The sequence below is a fragment of the Lathyrus oleraceus genome, chromosome 5 (genome assembly GCF_024323335.1).
Source record: "Lathyrus oleraceus cultivar Zhongwan6 chromosome 5, CAAS_Psat_ZW6_1.0, whole genome shotgun sequence".
In the NCBI taxonomy this organism is placed as follows: domain Eukaryota; kingdom Viridiplantae; phylum Streptophyta; class Magnoliopsida; order Fabales; family Fabaceae; genus Lathyrus; species Lathyrus oleraceus.
The window spans coordinates 624063766-624085855 of NC_066583.1; the positions used below are offsets into that span (position 1 = coordinate 624063766).

At 32.4% G+C, this 22090-nt stretch overlaps 1 protein-coding gene across 6 annotated transcripts; it reads left to right on the top strand.

Moving 5' to 3' along the window:
- Positions 1 to 818: 818 nt before the first annotated feature.
- On the top strand, positions 819 to 10778 carry LOC127087228 (outer envelope protein 80, chloroplastic). 6 transcript variants are annotated; one of them, XR_007789804.1, is made up of 18 exons: positions 819 to 1587; positions 1983 to 2076; positions 2178 to 2260; positions 2447 to 2544; positions 2673 to 2742; positions 3000 to 3090; positions 4186 to 4267; positions 4584 to 4619; positions 7280 to 7433; positions 7524 to 7664; positions 7879 to 7949; positions 8041 to 8119; positions 8195 to 8310; positions 8435 to 8582; positions 9557 to 9626; positions 10013 to 10180; positions 10366 to 10476; positions 10552 to 10778. XR_007789804.1 is itself a non-coding variant. In XM_051028092.1 (17 exons), exons 1-16 carry the CDS (start codon positions 1069 to 1071, stop codon positions 10165 to 10167), a joined length of 2007 nt encoding a protein of 668 aa, XP_050884049.1. In that variant the 5' UTR covers positions 819 to 1068; the 3' UTR covers positions 10168 to 10180; positions 10366 to 10778. The 6 variants fall into 6 exon arrangements, 3 of the variants coding, with proteins under 3 accessions (XP_050884049.1, XP_050884048.1, XP_050884047.1); XR_007789803.1 differs by having other exon boundaries at positions 10377 to 10476; XR_007789802.1 differs by having other exon boundaries at positions 10013 to 10476.
- Positions 10779 to 22090: the final 11312 nt, after the last annotated feature.

Sequence of the window (22090 nt, forward strand, 5' to 3'; positions counted from 1 at the left end):
AGTTTGACTATTTGAAGATTATTCTGAGACACCATTCATAGTTTGCTCCTCCCACCGTCCTCCACTGAGATCTCGATGCGATTCTTGACGATTTCAATAGTCATCTGGTACCAGAGGAGTATCGAAAGGTATTACCTCCCGTAAATTGGGTCTATGCAGACGAGTACATGACATTATTCTATAATATGTCACACCATATCATGACACCAGATGCTCCTGCAAGACCATATAGGCCAACTAATTCGGAGGTACTCGAGGCTAGGGATGACCACACTGATGATATATCGACGATCTGTCGGCGTATCATTAAGATGGAGAAATCAGACATAAAGGCGGGACTTTTTGAGGATGACAGTCCGCAGTTGACCCTCGTGGAAGGCATGATTACAGAGACACAAAATTTCTTACAGTACAGGAAGAAGAGAAGACATAGGGTTATACATACCCATTACGTTTTTGTTTGGTTGCAATTTGTTTTTGTATTTTCGGAACAACTTATATACTGGCGATACATTTTGATAATTGTATGACTTTTCATAATTGTATACTATGTTTAAATCAAATAATATATGCAGTAATCTTCTAATTCATGGTCTAAAAGTGACCTAAAATTCGTGTGCTTCAACAAATATCAAATTTAGTGAATTAAACAAAATAATCAAATACATATGATATTTCAAAAATACATCTTAAAATACATCCAATTAATCTTAAAATATGCATCTCCGATTCATATTTTGTTAAAATTGGAATGAATATGAAAAAAAGCTAAGGCTTATATAATTTTGGGGATCCAACAATGCATCTCCCAACCACATAAACCACAATTTCACATTTTCAAGAGGAGTGTCGAAAGCACGTCTAAAGCGGTGGAAAGAGCAATCCCCTAATCAAAGCCCAGCACAATAACAGGCCCACCTCTGTCTTAAGACTGAAAAACCTCGTCGGAGAATCAGAGGCATGAGCGGTTAACGAAGCAACTTCCACCGTTGCAAAGACAACCACCGCACATCACTCTCTCCACATTCAAATTGTGCATATACAAAACGACGCATAGATTCTTCTACAATGCCTCGAAACGACGATATCTGTTTCGTTTCTTCTTCCATCAAAATCCCTCTTCCTTCCAAACCCCTAAACACTCCTTTCAAAACCGCACATTCTCACTTCACCAACGCAACTAACTCGTTTTCTCAACTCATTCACTCGTTCAGAACTCACTCCACCGAGTTAACTCGGTCCGTTCTCCGGAAATCGCATTCTCTATGTTCGGCGACATTATCACTGACCGACGAGCAAAAAGGCCTGTCTCTTTCTCCGGCGGAGGAGACTCAATTGAAAACTCGACAGAATGAAGAGAGAGTTTTAATCAGTGAAGTATTGGTTCGAAACAAAGACGGCGAAGAACTCGAGAGGAAGGACCTAGAAGCAGAAGCGGCTCAGGCTCTCAAAGCCTGTAGACCTAATTCGGCTCTCACAGTTCGCGAGGTGCAAGAGGATGTTCATCGGATTATCAATAGTGGATACTTTTGTTCATGCGTTCCGGTTGCAGTTGATACGCGTGATGGTATTCGATTGGTATTTCAGGTATAATTGAAATTCAGATAACCGTTTTATGAGGATATTTATTTGAATTGAATTTCAGTAGATTTGTGTTGAAAAAATTAGTGTTATAGTGTTGCATGTTTAAATGTGCATTGAATTAAATTAGTGATGATATTTGGATATTGTTATGTGAGGACTGGTTTCTTGTGGTATAAGGTAGAACCAAATCAAATTTGTTAATTGATGGAATTCAATTGGTATTTGAGGTATAATTGAAACTTAGATAACCATTTTATGAGGATATTTGAATTGAATTTCAGAAGATTTGAATTGGAAATTAGTGTTATAGTGTTGCATGTTTAAATGTGCATTGAATTAAATTTGTTAGTGATGATATTTGGATATGTTATGTGAGTACTGGTTTCTTGTGGTATAAGGTAGAACCAAATCAAGAGTTCCAAGGATTGGTATGTGAAGGAGCTAATGTTATTCCGGCCAAGTTTTTAGAGAACTCTTTTCGAAATGGACATGGTAACTTATTCTTCTTTTTTCATATCTATGCAATTGTAATCATGCATATTTTCTCATGTATATCATTTGTGGTCCGCAAACTTACGTGTTAAGTTGTCCAGGGAAAGTTATCAATTTGAGGCGTTTGGATGAGACTATATCTTCTATTAATGACTGGTATATGGAGCGTGGTCTTTTTGCCATGGTAAATTCCCCTTAAATTATGTTCAAACTTCAAAATACAGTCCTGTTTTGTGATAGGTGTGAATTTAGAATCCAGATTGATTTTTCACGTTTTCAGTAGTCTTAGCAACAGAAAGTATCAAAGCATATCTAACTAGTTTTCATTGGTAATTGACCTTTTTTTTCCCGGCCTCGATTTCTTTGTTAGGTATCAGCTGTTGAGATTCTATCTGGGGGTATTCTAAAATTACAAGTTTCAGAGGCCGAGGTCAATAATATTTCCATCCGGTTTCTTGACAGGAAGACGTAAGAACCTTTTTTTCAATTTTGATTCACACATATAAATACCCCCATGCAAACACATATATACCCATAATGTTTTTTTATATATTTTTGTTGAGAGATTTTCCTTACTAACTTGATTTTATATGTAGGGGTGAGACTACTGTTGGGAAGACAAAACCTGAAACAATACTTCGGCAAATTACAACCAAGAAGGGGCAGGTAGTTTCTTGACCCAGCCCTGCAAATCAAGCCAAAACATGATTATTCCATGTTTGTCTAATTTAAGTTCTTTTAAAGCTGATTGTGGCATTATTTTTTATCAAGTTTGGTTGTTGCCAACATGATGGCAGTTGATATATTTCATCAAAGGAAAAGTATAAGATGTTTCTTTATTCTCTCTTTTATGAAACATGCCTTCTTGATTTTGCATAGTCAGTACGAAGGATTTTTGGTATCATCTGCAATTGTATTTTCAGGTCTACAGCATGCATCAGGGGAAAAGAGATGTAGAAACTGTATTAACAATGGGGATCATGGAAGACGTTAGCATTATTCCCCAACCCGCAGGTAATTATACATACAGAAAATTGGCTTTAATTATGTGAATAATTGTAACAAAGAAACACTATCAGTTCTAAGTGTTAACTGTTAACTATACTTGCCAAGATGTAATGCAATTTCTTATCAGGGCCTATAGAAGTTTACCTTCTTTGTTCAAAGGTGACCTGGGTACAGTTTGAATTACCTTATAACTTATGGGATCATTTCAATTAAAATAACTATATAATTCTTCACTTCCTTCAATGTTTTTATAAGCTATGGGTTTATAGATGAAGTTAACCAACAGAGTTGAAGAAAAAATTAAATGTATAAGCTTATTTCAACCTCTACAAAAGCCACTGTTTAAAAATTTAGTGTTATAGTAAAATTCTTTTATACACTTTTCTCGAATGCATGTGGAGAAGAATCATTAAGAAAAAAAGAACAACTGTTCTTGCTAATTTACTGAGAATCTAAGAAACTGAAGTTTTAAGGCCAAAGCAAAAGAAAAGAAAATCAAAACATGAACATTATTCACTATGAAAATATAAGTAGCTTGCTTTTGTAGAGCTTACTAGTGTTGGACAGGGCTTTAAATAAGTTACCGTGTTTCTCGAGTGGGCCAAATATTTTCTTATTAGACCTGCTTGTGTTATTACCATCCTGTAAGGTGTTATATATGATACCTCACTAGTCACTTCAACTCAATATATATATATATATATATATATATATATATATATATATATATATATATATATATATATATATATATATATATATATATATATATTCTACTTGTGTTTTGTTGTTTCCCCCTATTGGATCCATGGTATTCTCTAAAGTATATATATATATATTCTACTTGTGTTTTGTTGTTTCCCCCTATTGGATCCATGGTATTCTCTAAAGTATATATATATATATTCTACTTGTGTTTTATTGTTTCCCCCTAAAGTATATATATATATATATATATATATATATATATATATATATATATATATATATATATATATATATATATATATATATATATATATATATTCTACTTGTGTTTTGTTGTTTCCCCCTATTGGATCCATGGTATTCTCTAAAGTATATATTTTTGTTGTGTTATAGATACGGGGAAGGTTGATTTAGTGATGAATGTGGTGGAACGTCCTAGTGGAGGATTTTCTGCTGGTGGTGGGATATCAAGCGGGTAAGTGATGCAGGTCTAACGCATGCTTAAATTTAGTAAATACTCAAATTATCTCGACCTCCTTTACTTATTAAAAATTCTCCCTTCCACAGTTATTTTGGGAGTTATTGTAAACATCCTTACTTTAAATTTCCTAAAGACAACCATCCCTTCATATTTTTAGGTTTGGACATATACCCCCCTCTCTATGCTCCTCATATTGGTGGCAAATATAAGTGGAAGGGGATAATTGATACGTTAAACAAACCTGAGGGGAAATCAACCCAGTTTTCTCCTTTGGTTACTGTATGATCTAACTAGCCATTTACATTTGCAGGATTACAAGTGGTCCACTCAGAGGACTCATTGGAAGGTAAGCTTATTTCTAGTCATGTGGTGGGTGAAGTTAATGCTTTGTCTTTTAAGGCATTCTATACTCTCTTTCATCAAATAGTACTTTCCTTCAAATAAAACTGTTTTAAGGGTTATTTACCTCTGCTGCTGGCTCCATATACGGCTAGTTCCATAGAGTGTTTATTTATGACATTGTTAAATGTGTAAATATTCACCTCGTAGCTGTAAGCACGCTGCTCCCTGTACACAATTTTACACAAGATAAAGCTGAGCCATATGAAGATTCTATATGATGCTAACTTTATCATATCAGTTTATCAGTTCTCTACCTATTGGTTTATTTAATTCACTTAAAAATAAAAGATAGACAGCACAACAAAGTTGTTATTCTGTTTGACTGGAAAACTAGTCATGGGACAAATCGAACTTAGAGACTGAGACATAGGGCAGTTGATAAACACACCCAAGTAAGGGATAACTTTTCAAGTATGAGACAACTCTTTAGTCAAAGTTATCCCTTTTTTCTCTCCATCCTCACTTTCCACCCCTTCCCGATGAATTCCTTATCTCTTACCAAATCTCTTTGTTGCACTTAGGTTTTGTTAAGAGTTCCACGTCGGACAATATATGACATGAATATAAGTTTATAAGTGAGGGAAATCCCCACCTTACAACTTGGTTTTGTGAGGTTGTGTTAGATCCATATATTGTTATATATGACCTGAATATATGTTTATAAGTGGGGACAATATATGTCTCCCGCATTATTAAACAATATATGATCTGAACATATGCTTATAAGGGGGACAATCACCACCTTACAAGTCGATTTTGTAAGACTGTGTTAGACCTAACCATTATTCTAAAAGGTTCCACATGCAAGTACCACCCACAATTTAATTAACTTAATGTAATCACACATGTCGGTATCGTGTCGAACACCGGACACAGTTGATAAAAAACGCCGGTGCTACTAAGCTTGTAGATGTTGCATGGACATTATTGGAAAAATCTCAAGTCTCACATTGGTTAGAGATCGAGCCTTGAAAGAGTTTATATAGAGGGACACTCCTCACCTTACAAGTCGAATCTGAAAGGCCGAACTTGTAAGGATGAGTTAAATCAAACTCTAACTCTAATTTAGTATCAGAGTCCATCGATCTGACCATAGGCCACCTACCGTTTATATCATGCACCATGCCCAATAGTGTTGGACGTGAGGGGGTGTATTGGAAAAATCTCAAGTCCCACCTTGGTTAGAGATAAAGCTTGAAAGAGTTTATATACACCCCTCACCTTACAAGCCGAATTTGTAGGGCCGAATTTGTAGGGATGGGTTAAGTCAAACTCTAATTCTAATTTGGCATCGGAGTCTATCGATCGGAATATGGGACGCCCACCGTTTATATCCATGCACCAAACCCAGGGCCGACCCAAAACATTTCGAGGCCTTGATCTAATCTTTCATGTTGAACTCTAATAAAAAAATATTTAAAAAAAAATTAAAATTTTATTTAAATTGTAAATAATATTAAAAGATATAATAAAAAATGATTATAAAAATATAATATTTTAGTCTTGAACAAGATTATGGTAGAATCGAACTCAGGTCATGACCATCAAAAAACATTGATACACTTCCATCAGTCCAATACATAAACATCTTACATATATTTAATAAACAACCTATATAATAAATATTTAATGTATTTTTAATATTTGAGGCCCCCAAATTTTTGAGGCCCTGTGCGGTGGCACACCTCGCACACCCACAGGGGCCGGCCCTGACCAAACCCAATAGTGTTAAGCGTGAGGGGTGTTTGGAAAAATTCCAAATCCTGCATTGATTAAAGATAAAGCATTGAAAGAGTTTATATGGAGAGACATCATCATTAATCCTACAATAGCCAAGGAAGCATTCGCGATTTAGAACTATCTAGAATGAAGAAAGTACCAAGCCAACGAAGGAATATATCAATTTATCATAATACATTTAGGAATTAATTAACTTTTTCCAGGGTTTCTTAGGACATGAATCTCGTAGTAGCAAATGGCTCAATGATAGCTTACAAAGTCATATGAATTTAATTTAATTAATAACATTTAGAAATGCTAAGATAAATAATAAATACAACAACAACAACCGAGCTTTATCTCACGTGGGAAAGATAAATAATAAATGCAACTAAAAATAATCAGTTGCATAAAATTTAAAAATAAATATGAATAGTGTGAAAACAATTTAATTATAAAATAAACATTTGGAGAATTTAAAAATGTTAAATTCACATCTGTGTTTTATATAGTGCAAAACAATATTAGATAGTATTGTGGGGATTTTAGTAAACTCCAGATTATTGTCAATTATGTATGCTTCTAAAAAGTACGCACAAGTTTCTTGTTCTGTGTATTGATAACCAAACAAAATAAGAAATAAAAAATTGTGCTGTGGCTTAATTACTTGCTCCGTATAGTGCACTGGGCTGCATGTGTTTTGCTACAATGTGTAGTAAATTGCACTCTACGTATGTTTTCCCCAGTTTATTTGTCAATGAAACAAAATAAAGCTGTTTTTGCTATACTAACTGTTCATATTACATATTGCTTATGCCTTATGGTCCAATTGCCCCTGGTTTACTCATGGTTGAACCACTCAACAACATTTTATTCCCGTTTCAGCTTTGCGTATTCTCATAGAAATGTTTTTGGAAGAAACCAGAAACTCAATATTTCCTTAGAGAGGGGCCAGGTTGACTTAATCGTCCGTGCAAACTACACTGACCCTTGGATCCAAGGAGATGATAAGCGAACATCTAGAACAATAATGATTCAGGTAATATCTAAAGTTCTATTTGTTTAACCAGCTTTTGATGATAGAAAGATAAGTTTCGTGTTTGCTGATATTTAATTAACTTCAATTTAGAATTCAAGAACGCCCGGAACAATTGTTCATGGTAACCAGGATGGTAACAGTAACCTGACTATTGGCCGCATCACAGGTGGCATAGAGTTGGGTCGACCCATTAGGCCTAAGTGGAGCGGAACAGCAGGACTGATTTTCCAGGTGCTTCATTAAACTGTTCTGGTGGATGTTATTACGTGTTGAGCTGTAGCATTTTTATTTCTAATTTTAGTCTTTCCGCATCACCTCTATCAATACCTCTTGCGAACTATTGATTTTCCTAGTGTAGTTAAACCATATAATCATCAGTGAGACTATTCCGGCTTTAATGCTACTGATTATTTTTTAACCTTATCAATTATCTCTATCACTTCAGCGTGCCGGAGTCTGTGACAACAATGGCGTTCCTATCATTAGAGATCGTTACAACAGTCCTCTTACTGCAAGGTTGTAATCTAAGCAAATGCTACACTTGCTTTGGATAGTATGCTTATGATGACTTTTGCTGTTCCTAACTTCTGTCAATTTTTCCTTGTAGTGGCAATACCCATGATGATACATTGCTTGCTAAAATTGAGACTGTTTACACTGGTTCTGGTGAACACGGGTCTTCTATGGTTCGTTATGAACTCAATGCCAGTCCTTCAACTTAAATGTAAATGTTTCTGATCATTACTTGCTTGGTTTTGCAGTTTGTTCTAAACATGGAACAAGGGCTTCCTGTTTTGCCTGATTGGTTATCCTTCACTAGGGTGAATGCACGGGGTAGGAAGGGTGTTGAGATTGGTCCTGCTCGTTTTAATTTAAGGTATGAACTGCATGTATTCAACCCCCTTCTCTTGGAAGGAAGTAGTAACCAGTGCATTGTTGTTTAAAATATTAATGCAAAACCTAATCTTATGTTTTTCTGACTTCAATTTGTTCACTGCCAGTCTCTCTGGGGGCCATGTGGTAGGTAATTTCTCTCCCTATGAAGCTTTTGCCGTTGGTGGAACAAATAGTGTGAGAGGCTATGAAGAAGGTGGTGTGGGCTCTGGTCGATCGTATGTTGTTGGCTCCGGAGAAATTTCTTTCCCTGTGGTACTTGAATTTTATTTAGTCTTTTCTGGTTCAATTAGTTTACCTTTTCCTGTGTGCTTATGCGCTAATCCTAATTTTCAAGACGCTGCTTCAACCTGGCTGTTTCTGAAATTCGTTGCTGAATTGTCTGATTTCTCAGAAATAGCTGTAATGAGTTTTAAAGTGTTGAAAAGAAGTATAAATCTAGAAGGAATATATTTTCAGGTCCAAAGAAAAGGTAAAAAGTAAAACAGAATAACATTTCGAGTATGAAATCTGATGAAAATTTGTAAAGAAACACTTCCAGGAATTTGTGCCAAGTTAAAAACGTGTGTTGTTGAAGCTGTAAAATTGTAGCAATTGAGAAAAACAAATGTATCTTTGATATAGAACTGACACGGTTCCACAGTCAAAGTCCACTATGATCAATAAATATTACACGAACTGACTGCTCAATTCTTCAACTCTAGTTAGCAATTGCCAATTCACCAAATTTTCACTGTAAAAGATTATGTGCTGGCTAATATTCAAACTACTAAACATGTGTATTTGTCTGCAATCCCCTGTTCAAAGAATAAAATCCTTATATGCAAAGCCCAAAACTAAATACATACACTGTCAACTTATAACAGTAGCCGCGGCTACTTTATTATCGAAGAATAAAATACAGAATGTTCATGCAGTCAATTTTATGTATCTAATAAATAATAAATAAATAGATAAAATGGCAACTTGGTACTGTAAAGTTTCTAGCATATGGGGTCAAGGGAAGGGTCCATTTGAGGTTTATTGAAGGCCATGCTACCTGTCACTGGTAATAAACTGATTCCTTCAAACGCATAATTTTCTAGTTACATGACAAGGATTTCAGCAGTTGTGCCAAGACTCTTATGATTAAATAATTGTGGCTTATGTCATTGTACCTGCAGTCGCATGCATTTCATTAAAACTAAAAGAAAGAAAAATTTCTGATCCTTTACTGTTTATATTTGCAGAAGCGGCCAGTAGAAGCTGTCATATTTTCTGACTATGGAACTGATCTTGGATCAGGTTCCACTGTCCTTGGTAGGTCTTCATTTGATTATTTTTTAGACTACAATTCATTTAATTTATTTGAACCCTTCTTTTGAAGATTCATATTCTGGAGATCACTCAAAAATGCGCACGAACATGAAAAGAGTAAACTTGTCGTATTTTGTGATGTTTACAATCAAGGAAGACAACTCCAAGCACACATTTCATGTCTACACTTATAGATTAGAGTCTTTTATACTAATAAGATCCAACTTTGTTGGCTTATCTTTGTACTTTGACTCCTTTAAATGACTATATCTACTATATCATTTTATATATAGACTTCTCAACTGGTAGTGTTTCTCTTGATGTTTATCCTGACCCTTATTTTTTTCTTTTATCATGAGGCTTTTGATTTTTTTTCTTCCTATTACTAGGCGACCCTGCTGGAGCAAGGAATAAGCCTGGAAGCGGATATGGATACGGGTTGGGCATCCGCGTTGATTCACCTTTGGGTCCTTTGCGTCTTGAATATGCCTTCAACGACAAGAAAGAGAAGAGGTTTCACTTTGGGGTTGGCTATAGAAACTAAACGTCCTCTCAAGGTTTCAGTTCGCATCTTGTTGTATGATTCATTCATTTTTGGTCTGTCTGCATGGGCTTTTCCTTATTCGGAAAGCTCTGTAAATATTTTCTCTCAAATGTCTTCAATTCAGCTAATGCTTCTCTAAGTGATACCCATAGATGAATTGAAATGGCTTATTCTGGTCTGCCTCTTTCGTGATTTGAGACACTTTACAGGATTTGCATGATTAGTGGAGATTGGATCAGTCATGTAGGTTCTTACGTTATAGGATCGTGAAGAGGAAGATGAAGCATCAAAAAGGGTTGTGACTTCTGAGTAAGGCTTCTAAAAATTGAGAGGCCCTCACTATAATAGTGTTATATGTTTATGACATAGGTTCTTGGCTCGTAGGTGTTGGCTAAGTTTTGATGATGGGTGTGGTTGACATGTTGATGCATGCACATTTGTTCTTCGAAATCAGTTCGACGGAGAGTTGTATTCCTAGCAGTATCCTCTCCAAACTGTTTTTATTATTTTTTTATTATTTCACCAAGTCTAAATAACTTTATTTTATAATATTAGTAATTAAATTTAATTAATTATATTCAATTATTAATATATCAACTATTTTAATTTTTTATATTTAAATTTATCTATACATTAATTCTTAATAACTTAAACATTCATTTAAAATATTAAATTTCTTTTGCCTAATTTTAGCATTTTTTATAGAATTTATTTGAAGTCCGTATTTTGGATATTGTTAATTATCGACTTTTAAGAAGTTTGACTTTTATTTTATCAAACTTAGAAAATAATGCAGATGTGAATCTCTTTTTTATATTATAAAATAACAAGACACAATTTTAGAGTTTTATTTACATCCCGTCGAGAGGGTGAAAATGTTTAAGAGAAGAGAGACCGAAGAGTAGGTGAAAAATGATAATAAACTGATAGGAGTAGTAAAAAATTGAAAACTTTGGAAGAATGAGATGAGAAAAAGTGCAATAAAAACGATGATTAGCTAATTTAAAGCCTAACGAGCTATTCAACATTTGGATTTTGGACTACACCTTAGTGTAGGTAATAATCGATGTGTGTGCTGTTGCGATCAGAGGTTAATGAATATTTTTAGATTAAATACTTTTTTTAGTTTTTAGATTAAATATATTTAGATTAACTTATGTGTAACAGCACATATTTAGATTAAATATATTTTTAATATTATAGCTATCATTTTTAGTATAGACTCTACTTTTTTAGTTAAGATTTTCAAAATTATACGTTTTACTCCTCAAATAGAGATTAACAGTATGCAATTTAATAATTTTTTGAATTGTAAACTGAATATAGGATTTTAAAAAATGTAAATTGAATAGAGATTTAAAATATATCTAATCCATTTTGTTTTTAAAGAGATAAATCAGGAATAGAGGTCCATCACTAGACCAGACTATATTGGAGGCCCCTAAATTAAAAGCAGAAAAGCAAAAATTCTTTATAAAGGTTAATTATCTGCAATATTTAGCATTTTAAAATCATAACGAGTTATTTTCATCATAATTTCACTTCTTTTTGTTTAACTTTTTGCTGGTAAAGTTACACACATAGATCCACTGTGATATTCGTGTATAGTTCATAGAGTAACAATTTAGTCGGTACACAACTTTGTAGTTATCCTATTAAAATAAGTGTGTTTGCTTTTCTTCCATGGAAAAAACTGGGTACTTTAAGCAAAGAAATATAAATTATTCATCCATCAAAATTATGTTATGATTAGACTATGAAATTAATTATAATAAGGAAGTTTCATAGGTAATTATTATTTTTTAAGAAGGCGGCCAAATTTGCCACTCGCCTTTTAAATTTACGATTTAAATTATATTCTCCTTAGTCTTAAAATGTTTTTTCATCTATAATAATATAATAATATATAAAGAGAATATTTTTTGATATAATTTACTTTTTTTTTATTATTTTTATCTTTATTTTATCGTATAATTTATTTAATAATTTTTAATAAAACTATTATTATTAACTTTCACGTAATTTTTTATTAATAACTTCTACATGTTTTATTTTTTAAAAATTAAATTATATTTAAATAAAAACTATAATTTATATTTTCAATAATATGTATTAAAAAAACGGACAGACGCCGTCTGGACGCTAATAAAATAATAAAATAAATGAAAATATTTTGCTGATATACTCATTGGTAATTTTTTCACTTTGTTATTTTACTAATTAAACAAAGGAATTAGAGGAGTAGTATTTAAAAAAAATTCATATTCAATACTCCGAGTCATAATTATAAGAAAAGAAAACAACTAATTCCATATTGATTAAGAAAATTGATTAAATATAAGTGATTTAAAAAAATTATCTTAAATTATAAATCATTCTAAAATTTCAATCCATTTTAATGATATTTTTTTAATATGCTCTATAATTTACTACTATTTATTCTTTTAGTTTTTATTTCTTATATAATAAATAAATAATAATATTATAAAATCATACATAATTCTTATAAAAAATTAATCCGTTAAAAAGTACAAAATATAGTAGGAGTACATCATAAATATAAATGTTACATTAACTTTAAAGTTCTCAAATAAATGTTATTCATCTATATAGAAAATATAGTATATACTATTTTCAAGATATCTTTAAAGTTATTTTCTCTAGAAGATATAGTCTTATTCTAAAAGATATAATTAAATGTTTAAACATCTTTACCTATAATAAGAGTTTTAAAAATTGGATTGAATCGATATTTAATTTTTAGATAAAACGACACAATTTTTTATAATTTTAAAAAAATTAAAACAAAAATATAAGTAAATTTTATTCAATTGTTTTTAAAAAAAAATAAACTTATTAAACATTGTTGGTTATTTTATTATTCAGTTTATATTTAATATTTATTTAAATTTTATTTTATTATCCGTGATAATTATATTTAGAATTTAAATTTAAAAAATAAATTTGCAAAATTATAATATTTTAAAAATTTAAAATATTATAGGTGTTGTGATATTTTAGAGACCGAGTTATCCGGTTCAATTGAATTAATAATTAATTTTATTATAGAGATCAATTTATTCAATCGAATCACTCGGTTTAGCCATTCGATTTAACCAATGTCCAAGTGGTTCGGTCAATGAACTATAAACTCAATATCCTCATCTAATGATGATCATCCAATTTTTAAAACATTGCTATATAGTACTCCTTTAGTCTCATATTATACTCTCTCCATCTCATAATGAGTGACTCAGTTGACAATTTCATGGATTAAAAAAAATATATTTTTATTTAAAATTCTTATCATATATTAAGAATGATAAAAATAATATTAATTAAAAAAAATATATTAAAAATTAAAATGAGTTATTTATTTTAGAATAATATTTTATTTCAAACAAATCTCTTATTATGAGAGGAAGAGAATAAGACATTTTTAACATTTCACGCCAATTAAAACACGTAATTAATATTGTATGAAAAAATAAATTGTCTATGACTTTACACTATCACTATTCATTTATTATTGATAAAAGAAAAATTTAATAACACAGACAGTACCAATTAAATTCTTAAATTAATCCATAAACACATTTTTTTATTTATTTGACAGCTTAACCCATAAACACGTGAACACATTTTTTATATATATCTATATATCTATACACGCTCACAAATTATTACTAGTAGAAACACTAATATATATAAAATATAAAAGTGAAGAGAGAAGGATGTAGTACTAGTCTAGTAGGCTAGGTGATCTGAAAATGAAAACAACAGGTACGAAAATAGTGTTGATGATGTGGGTGGCAATATTTAGAAGCAGAATAGTATTTATGTCAAAGTGTTTTATGGTGTAACACACAAAGTTAGTGATTCTTCTCTTAACTCCAAAATGTGTAACTGAAGATAAAGACAGGGTGGATGAAACAGTGAAGTTTTTGAGGCAACAGCATTAGAAGAGGAGACACGGACTGAGTCTCTGATCCAACCCGACCAGAGTGTGCAGACCAAAGCATTTGCTGGTTTAAATGCTAACTATTTATTTCCCGAGGTTCACAAAACATCACCATACCACGGTGGAAGCTGTCAAACAAACAATACACATTTCTGTATTCCCTTGGAATAATTCATTCATTAAACAAACCTTCTCTAACTATGTCATCCAACAACACTTACTCATCTATTCATTATTTTACTTCATTTTATCATTTCCATTCATTAAAATCAATTCTACAATATATACTTCTTTTGGAATGTGTTCAAATATGAGTCACCTAAATCTTAAAAAACAGGGTGAACTATAGAATGAACACACTTTCGAGACACACTCATTCAAGGCGATTAGGGGTGATGTGACTATAGATGGTGGAGCTTACAAGATCCCTAGACACTTTTATACCAAATTAACTTGTAATATAACAAGTGTGCCATATTTATACTATATATCCGCGAGGTATATAGGTCCCCTAAGACTATTGTCTAAATAACGATTGAGATTTAGATACACAATATTGTAAACTTTACACTCATGATCCACATTGACTTGATTGTTAGATTGTTTGCACATACACCCCAAATCTTTGATAACTATAAGTCAATGACTTCCGTCAAACGTTCATCAACATCTGGATCTTCTAGGTACAATTAAACCAATAGTCATTCAAGAATAGAGATTTACTTTTTTTATACCACTTATGTATAAATTAGAGCATTTACAAGTTATATACAATAAAAAATATGGTATTGTTCACCTAGAACACTGAGTGATAACTCCTATGATGCATGTCAGAAAGAGTTATAATGGGTAATTTCGGTCTAAGAGTTGAGTCTACCTCTTCTGTTCCTGAGCCTCTCTTTTATACCAACACTTGATTACCTGATCCAAAACAAAGGCTTTGAATAACGTTGATCACCATAATGGTCATTTATTTGATTCATAAATGCATGTTTGCTAATACCTTGCATAAGGTGGCTTATATCTCGGTTATGACCATAAGTCATCCATCATAATTCCACGAGATGTACCCCCCCCCCCCCCCAACATGAGGCCTAGAGGGGCGAGATGGTTAAGAAGAAAGTCGTCAGGGCAACCCGACCATACTCCAAATCCGACCATCTGATTTCCCTGGATATACACAAACCCTCAAGCATGAGGCTAAGGGTGGGTGAGATGCTTAAGAAGAAAATCATATGAGAAACCCAACCATCCTACATGACCAAACTCCAAATCCGACCATCATGATTTCCAGGGATGTACACAACCCCACAAGTATGAGGCCTAGAGGGGAGAAATGCTTAAAGAGAAAGTCATTCAGGAAACCCAACTATTCTACGCATCCAAATTCCAATTCCAAGCTTATGCCCGGCTAAAAACTTTTGGTATTTTGCATTTGAGGAAGTGACTTAATGCTTAATGATTATTTTTATTGAGACTCACAATACACCCGTTATCATCATTACACTTATTCGTTAGGCCTCATTGCTTCTAATTATGAGGCCTTTTTGTATACCCAATGTGCTTTTAAATAATGACTCTTCTTTCCACATCCTTTATTACATCTCTTCAAAACTTCTACAATTAACTCCCCCTTCCTCCACACTTCTGTTTACAAGTTTTTGTGCCATCTCAACGACATTAAAAACCATTCAACTCCTCAAGGTTTTTCTTCCTCTCTTCCTACTTTAGGTATTGTCTTAGTTTTCATTTTTTATTTAACAATTTCAATGGTTATGGTTTTTATTCCTCTCTCTATACTCAGTACCACATATAATTCTTCAATTAATATGATTCTAGATGCATATTTATTTGGGGTGTTACAATTGGTGTCAGAGCAGGTCAATTCTCGACTCAATCATGAGACATCATTAGTAAATCCTTTTATTCCTTATATGAGCATAATGTGAACATGGTTTCTCCTATCATGGTATGTAGTATTATGCATGATCAACTTGATGACTATATATATGTGATAGACAGAACCATGGTTGAGCGACCACAAGGTTGTAGAAGACCGAGGGTGAATCGTGCCCATAATGTGCGATATAAATTGGAAGTAAGATATGAGAAAGAATGTTGGATGATGTACTATCAATGTCAGATGCAAGAACAAAACCATTAGTATAAATTGCAAATGCAACAAGAACAACACCAGTTGATGATGTAGTATCAACAACAGAAGTTCATGAGACAAATGATGCAACAGATGTAGTTAGAAAGGGAGCAAGCATGACATCCACGTAATGAATTTGAAATATCCAACCATCTGTTAAAGCCAAAGGGTTCTCCATCAAAGAAGAAGAACCAGGGCTATGGACCTGGCCAGAAGCCCCACTGTGAAAATTGCAAGGATTGTCACTTTGGGGAATGTGAGGCCAACTAAATAAAGTCACTATAAAAAATAAATATCCTCTGCCTTAGATTGATGACCTCTCAGATAATTTAAAGGAGCATGTGTGTTCTCGAAGATTGATTTACGGTCAAGATACTGTAAGTATAAAGTGAAACCTAAGGGGGGGGGGGGGATGAATTAGTTTTTTAAGACTCTTTCTGTTATTTTAGATATCCTATGGTGTTTTTTATTTTTTGGAAAGTTATGATGAACTTAAGAAATAAAGTGTAAAATATAAATGCATAAAAATAAAGAACACAATAATGTATACTAGTTCCTCTTTCTAATCAAGTGTGCATCTAGTCTCCTCACACCCTGTGAGAATTTTCACTATTGTTAGATCTTTTTACAAGCCTCACACCAAGATTCTCCTACAATCTTCTAACAACAATAAAGAAGTCCACCAATTATTTGATTCCATAAAAACACCAACAACTATAGTGGACTTTGAATCACCCCGATTCAAAAGAATTTTTACAACAAATAGAAACACAACCCTTCCCATTTGTAAATATCTATAGAAAATACAACCACTCTCTTACAAATAAAAATCACCACTCACTTGGTGAAAATTACAACAAACAGATAAAATTTAGTATAGATAGACTTTGCAGCAGACTTGATAAAATTGAGAGCTTTGCTGCTTTTCTGATATATTGAAAATTCAATCTTCTCCTTCATTGAAAAAATCAAGATGATATAAATATTTAAGTGCTCAAGTATTTTCACTAAACTTTTTTACATACGATTGAAAATTATGCAAGAAAAAGTTTTTCTGTCAAATATTACTGACACTTAAAAATAGAAGAAAATTGTTCATGAAAGAAGTGATTTTTATTGTCAAGTTATTATAATATTTATACATCACAAGACACCATTTAAAAAAGGCTTGAAATGCTTGAAAATAATCATAAATAATTTGCAATGATTTAAGAAAACAATTCATGAAAGAATGCAATGAAAAAAAAGTCACGTTGATTCATATTTTTCCAAAAGCTATAAAGGTAAATCGATTTACCTGATGGTGTTAATCGATTTACCTTACCCCAACGTTCAAATATTATGTGAAAAAACATAGGGTTAATCAATTAACTTGGAATGGTTAATCAATTGACATAGTTCAAAAATGGAATAGTTAATCAATTGACATAAGAGCTTAATCAATTGACCTCAATTAAAAAACAAATTTAGTTTAAACAGAGCCACTGTTAATTGATTGACACATATAGGTTGGTTGATTAACCTGAAGGTTAATATATTAACCTGACTTATACTTAGAAAAAATTCTAAGTTAAAAATGTCATTTTGTGCCATTTTGAAAATAATGCATGCTTAAAAGTTTATGATTAGTTCTTGAGCATATAAATCTTAGAACAACTAAATTGTATATTGTACCTTGGTCTATGATCCAATTATATTGAAATCCAAACTTGATACTTTGATTCCAATCTTTTTCTTCTTTGATCTTTCTTCTACGATAGGCTTTTGTCTTCATCAAAATCAAGCTATGAAGGATGAACACATATTCTTCATAAATAACATCAACTTCGAGTGAAGAGTTCTGACACACCGAAGACCATATTCAGAACTCGTATGGTCATTTAGAATTTCTTGTAATGCCCTTCGGAGTGACCGACGCTCCTACTATCTTCATGGATTGCATGAACGAGTAATCTAACCATACTTGGACCAGTTAGTTGTAATATTTATAGATGATATCTTGATTTATTCTCGTACTCCACGAGACCACGAGGAGTATATTAGGACCATGTTGTCAGTTTTGCGAGAAAAGAAACTCTTTGCAAAACTTAGTAAATTTGAATTCTGGATGTCAGAATTCAAGTTTCTTGGTCATGTTATATCTCAAGGAGGTGTGGTGGTAGGCCCTTCAAATGTAGAAGTTGTGAGAAATTGGGAGAGACCTAAGAATGTGTCTGAAGTTATGAGTTTCTTTGGATTAGTTGGATATTATCGTAGATTCATTATGGGGTTCTCCTAGTTGGCGTTGCCATTGACCAAACTCACTTTTAAAGAAGTTGCATTCTGTTGGGATTGAGAGTGAGAGAGGAGTTTTGGTGATTACTGGTCCTGATTAGAAATATGAGGTATTTTGTGATACTTCAAAGAAAGGGTTAGGATGTGTTCTAATGCAGAATGGCCAAGTCGTAGCTTATGCATCTCAGTAATTAAGGACTCATGAGGAAAATTATCCAACACATGATCTTGAGCTAGCTATTATCAACTTTGCACTCAAGGTGTGACGACATTACTTATATGGAGTACACTTTGAGATGTCCACCACTTTGCACAATATTAGGAACAACAATATCAACTTCCACAACATTTTTAACAATAACATTGTCTTGCTAAATATTGACTTCAATTTTCAAATATTCTTCACTAGGACTTCAATTATCCATTCATCATCTGAATGAATCTCTTCAAATAAAAGAATAATACTTTTTGTTTTTCATTTTCTTCTTTTTAACTTTACATTGTACATGACATAATCCAAGTTATTAATCTTTTTTTGATGCAACCTATTTCTTATCTTTTTATGAATCTAAAAAGTAAGTAATAATTCGACTCAATATTTCTAAAAAAATAAATAATTAAGTCTATAAATAAACAAATAATAATTCAATTACCATTTGAAAGGAACTCAAATTTCGTAAAGTTAAGCTTAGAGAACAAATTGTAAACCTCTTTAATTATGGAGTCACATTTTCATAGAAATCCCACCATTAAACAGGTAACATATCCATCATAAAGTTCTTTGCAACTTCACAACCAAACACACCTTTAACATAACAAAATTAAGCTATTTGCTTAATAATCTTGTTGCACTCAACAACATCATTTACCATCCTATTTAAACAACTGAACAACTCATTTTTAACTTCAGTATCCTCTTTTTTAAAATCATCTTCATAATGGAACAAAGGATTAAGATAATAAGATGTGGGATGTAAGAGCCTATAGAATTAGTTATCTCGATGTTCATCAATGATTTTTAAAATAGGTGCATATCTATATAAACCAAGCATCTTATATTAGAAACAACAAAAAATTAGTTAAAACATTACAGAAATTAAAATTAAAAAGGTTTACCTTTTCTTAATATTGTTGAAATTGTTTTTATATTCTCTTTAGCTGAATCCATCTCTAAATATAAGAAATCCACAAAACTCAACCAATCAAAGGACCTCTATGAAAGGAGAAACTATATTCAAGCACGTGACTGCGTTTCTCAAAAAATGACTATCTAAAGTCATATATGCCACTTCTTTCCCCTCTTTTTAGATTCAAACCTACTTGCATTCCAATCTTCATAGGTTAATAAATTCATCAAATCTCTTTTATTATCATTGAAACAAGAAAGTGTCAACTAAGTTGTGGCAAATCTCGTAATACTAAGCCAGTTAAAATACTTTCCTTTAGTATTTTTATTCAACATACAAATGAGCATTGTTATTCCGTATATAGTAACTTGATGAATTTCCATCCTGTTCTCAAAACTCTCCAAGATCAAATCAATATAATTAGAAGGCCATGAAGTCCAATACAAATTCTTCAGTGTTTGCATCTTCACCTGCAACTTTGTAATTTTGCCATTGTCAGTAATAACTTGAACCACATTCTCCCACTACAACAAACAAGACCTTAGACAGCGCTTTTTTTAGCCTTAGACAGCGCTTTAAAGCGCTGTCTAAACCTCCGCTGCTAAAGGTTTAGACAGCGCTTTTTTAAATCTTAAAAGCGCTGTCTAAGCCCCCCCCCTTAGACAGCGCTTTGGCCAAAAGCGCTTTATAAGACCCTCTTATTTTAAATTTTTTAGGTATACCTTAGACAGCGCTTTTGAAAAGCGCTGTCTAAGCCCCACCCCCTTAGACAACGCTTTGGCCAAAAGCGCTTTCTAAGACCCTCCTATTTTAATTTTTTTAGGTATACCTTAGACAGCGCTTTTCAAAAAGCGCTGTCTAAGCCCCCCCCCCTTAGACAGCGCTTTTGCCTAAAGCGCTTTCTAATCCCCCCCTTAGACAGCGCTTTTTACAAAAGCGCTGTCTAAGGTATACGAAATTTTTTGAAGCTTTTGTTTTAAACCACATTTTTTCCAGGTTTATAAACCAGAATTTCTACCTGTTTTCAACCAGATTTTGACAGACAATTATTACATTTTATATATGCCATTTTGGCCTTTTTTCTACCAATTTTTGGCTAACAAATATATATATATACCAATTCAAACCAATTTTGCCTTAAATGTATCAAAATATATACAAATTTATGTACACATTTACAAGTCATTACATATACTACAAATGTACACATTAATTACACAAATTTATGAAAAAACATTGAGCTCTATCATGAATTGACACCACTCCTCTTTGATTTCGTCCACTTGATCCTTTGTATAAAATGCACACTTGAATTCCTCAAAGTACTACATAATAATATAACATATTTTGAATTAATTCCAACTATTTAATTATATGAGATATGTGTAAATATAAAAATAACTCATAAGTTAGAAATACATACATCGGTGGGAATCATTAATCGGCCCAAAGCAAGAGTATCTCGCATAAACCTCAACATGAAATACCCGCAATCTATTTGATTACGTTGTTGAGGACACTACATATGAAAAAAAAATATGGATTATAAATCCTAAGTTTTATCAAGTGTCATCACTAATATAATAAAAAATGTGGTAATTAAAAATATACCGCCACTTTAATCCATGTAATGGAGTTGGCGCCCCTCCTTGAGGTTTGGATATCTCGTTGGGCCCGAAAAGCTTGTAGGACGCTAATAAAATAAAAATGAAGCAATTAGAACAATTCACATAAACTAAGAAAAATTTTGAACATTCTCACTTACGTGTCAATTAGGACCTTCATATCCGGGTATGTTGTCCAATCATTTCCTAACGAGTCAAGATAATACACAATTTCTCGGATATGATTGATTGCGAGCAACAACCAATGTCCACTGTAATGATTAGGCAAATGTTAGATGGTAACTTGGAAAATAATTATAATAACTTTCATTTTTTATACCAACTTTAATTACCTCATCACTTTCATTTTTTATATTACAAGAATCAAACTTTTTCTATTACAATATACCTATAACTATACCTATAACTATATTAGAGTTCGTTCAATCATTTTATGGGAGAAATCTTGTTCCTTTAGAATGAAAGTGAGATGAACAACACTTTCACAGTTAAAAAGAAAAAAAACTACCTATTCAATCTTCAAGTATAATCACTAAGGAAACATGAAGTTTGAACAATATTGAACATCTAAATCCAAGCCTAGTCATGACAGCCCCAACATGCAATGCATTTCAAAATTCATCATGCATACCAAGCAAGTATAAAGAAAATCAAATTGCATACACATATACATACACAATTCAATATACATACATACACAAACTAACAACTCCCAAATCACCAACTATCATTAAACATTGCATTTGTAACACCAGCAACTAACCGATTAGCATAGCATTTT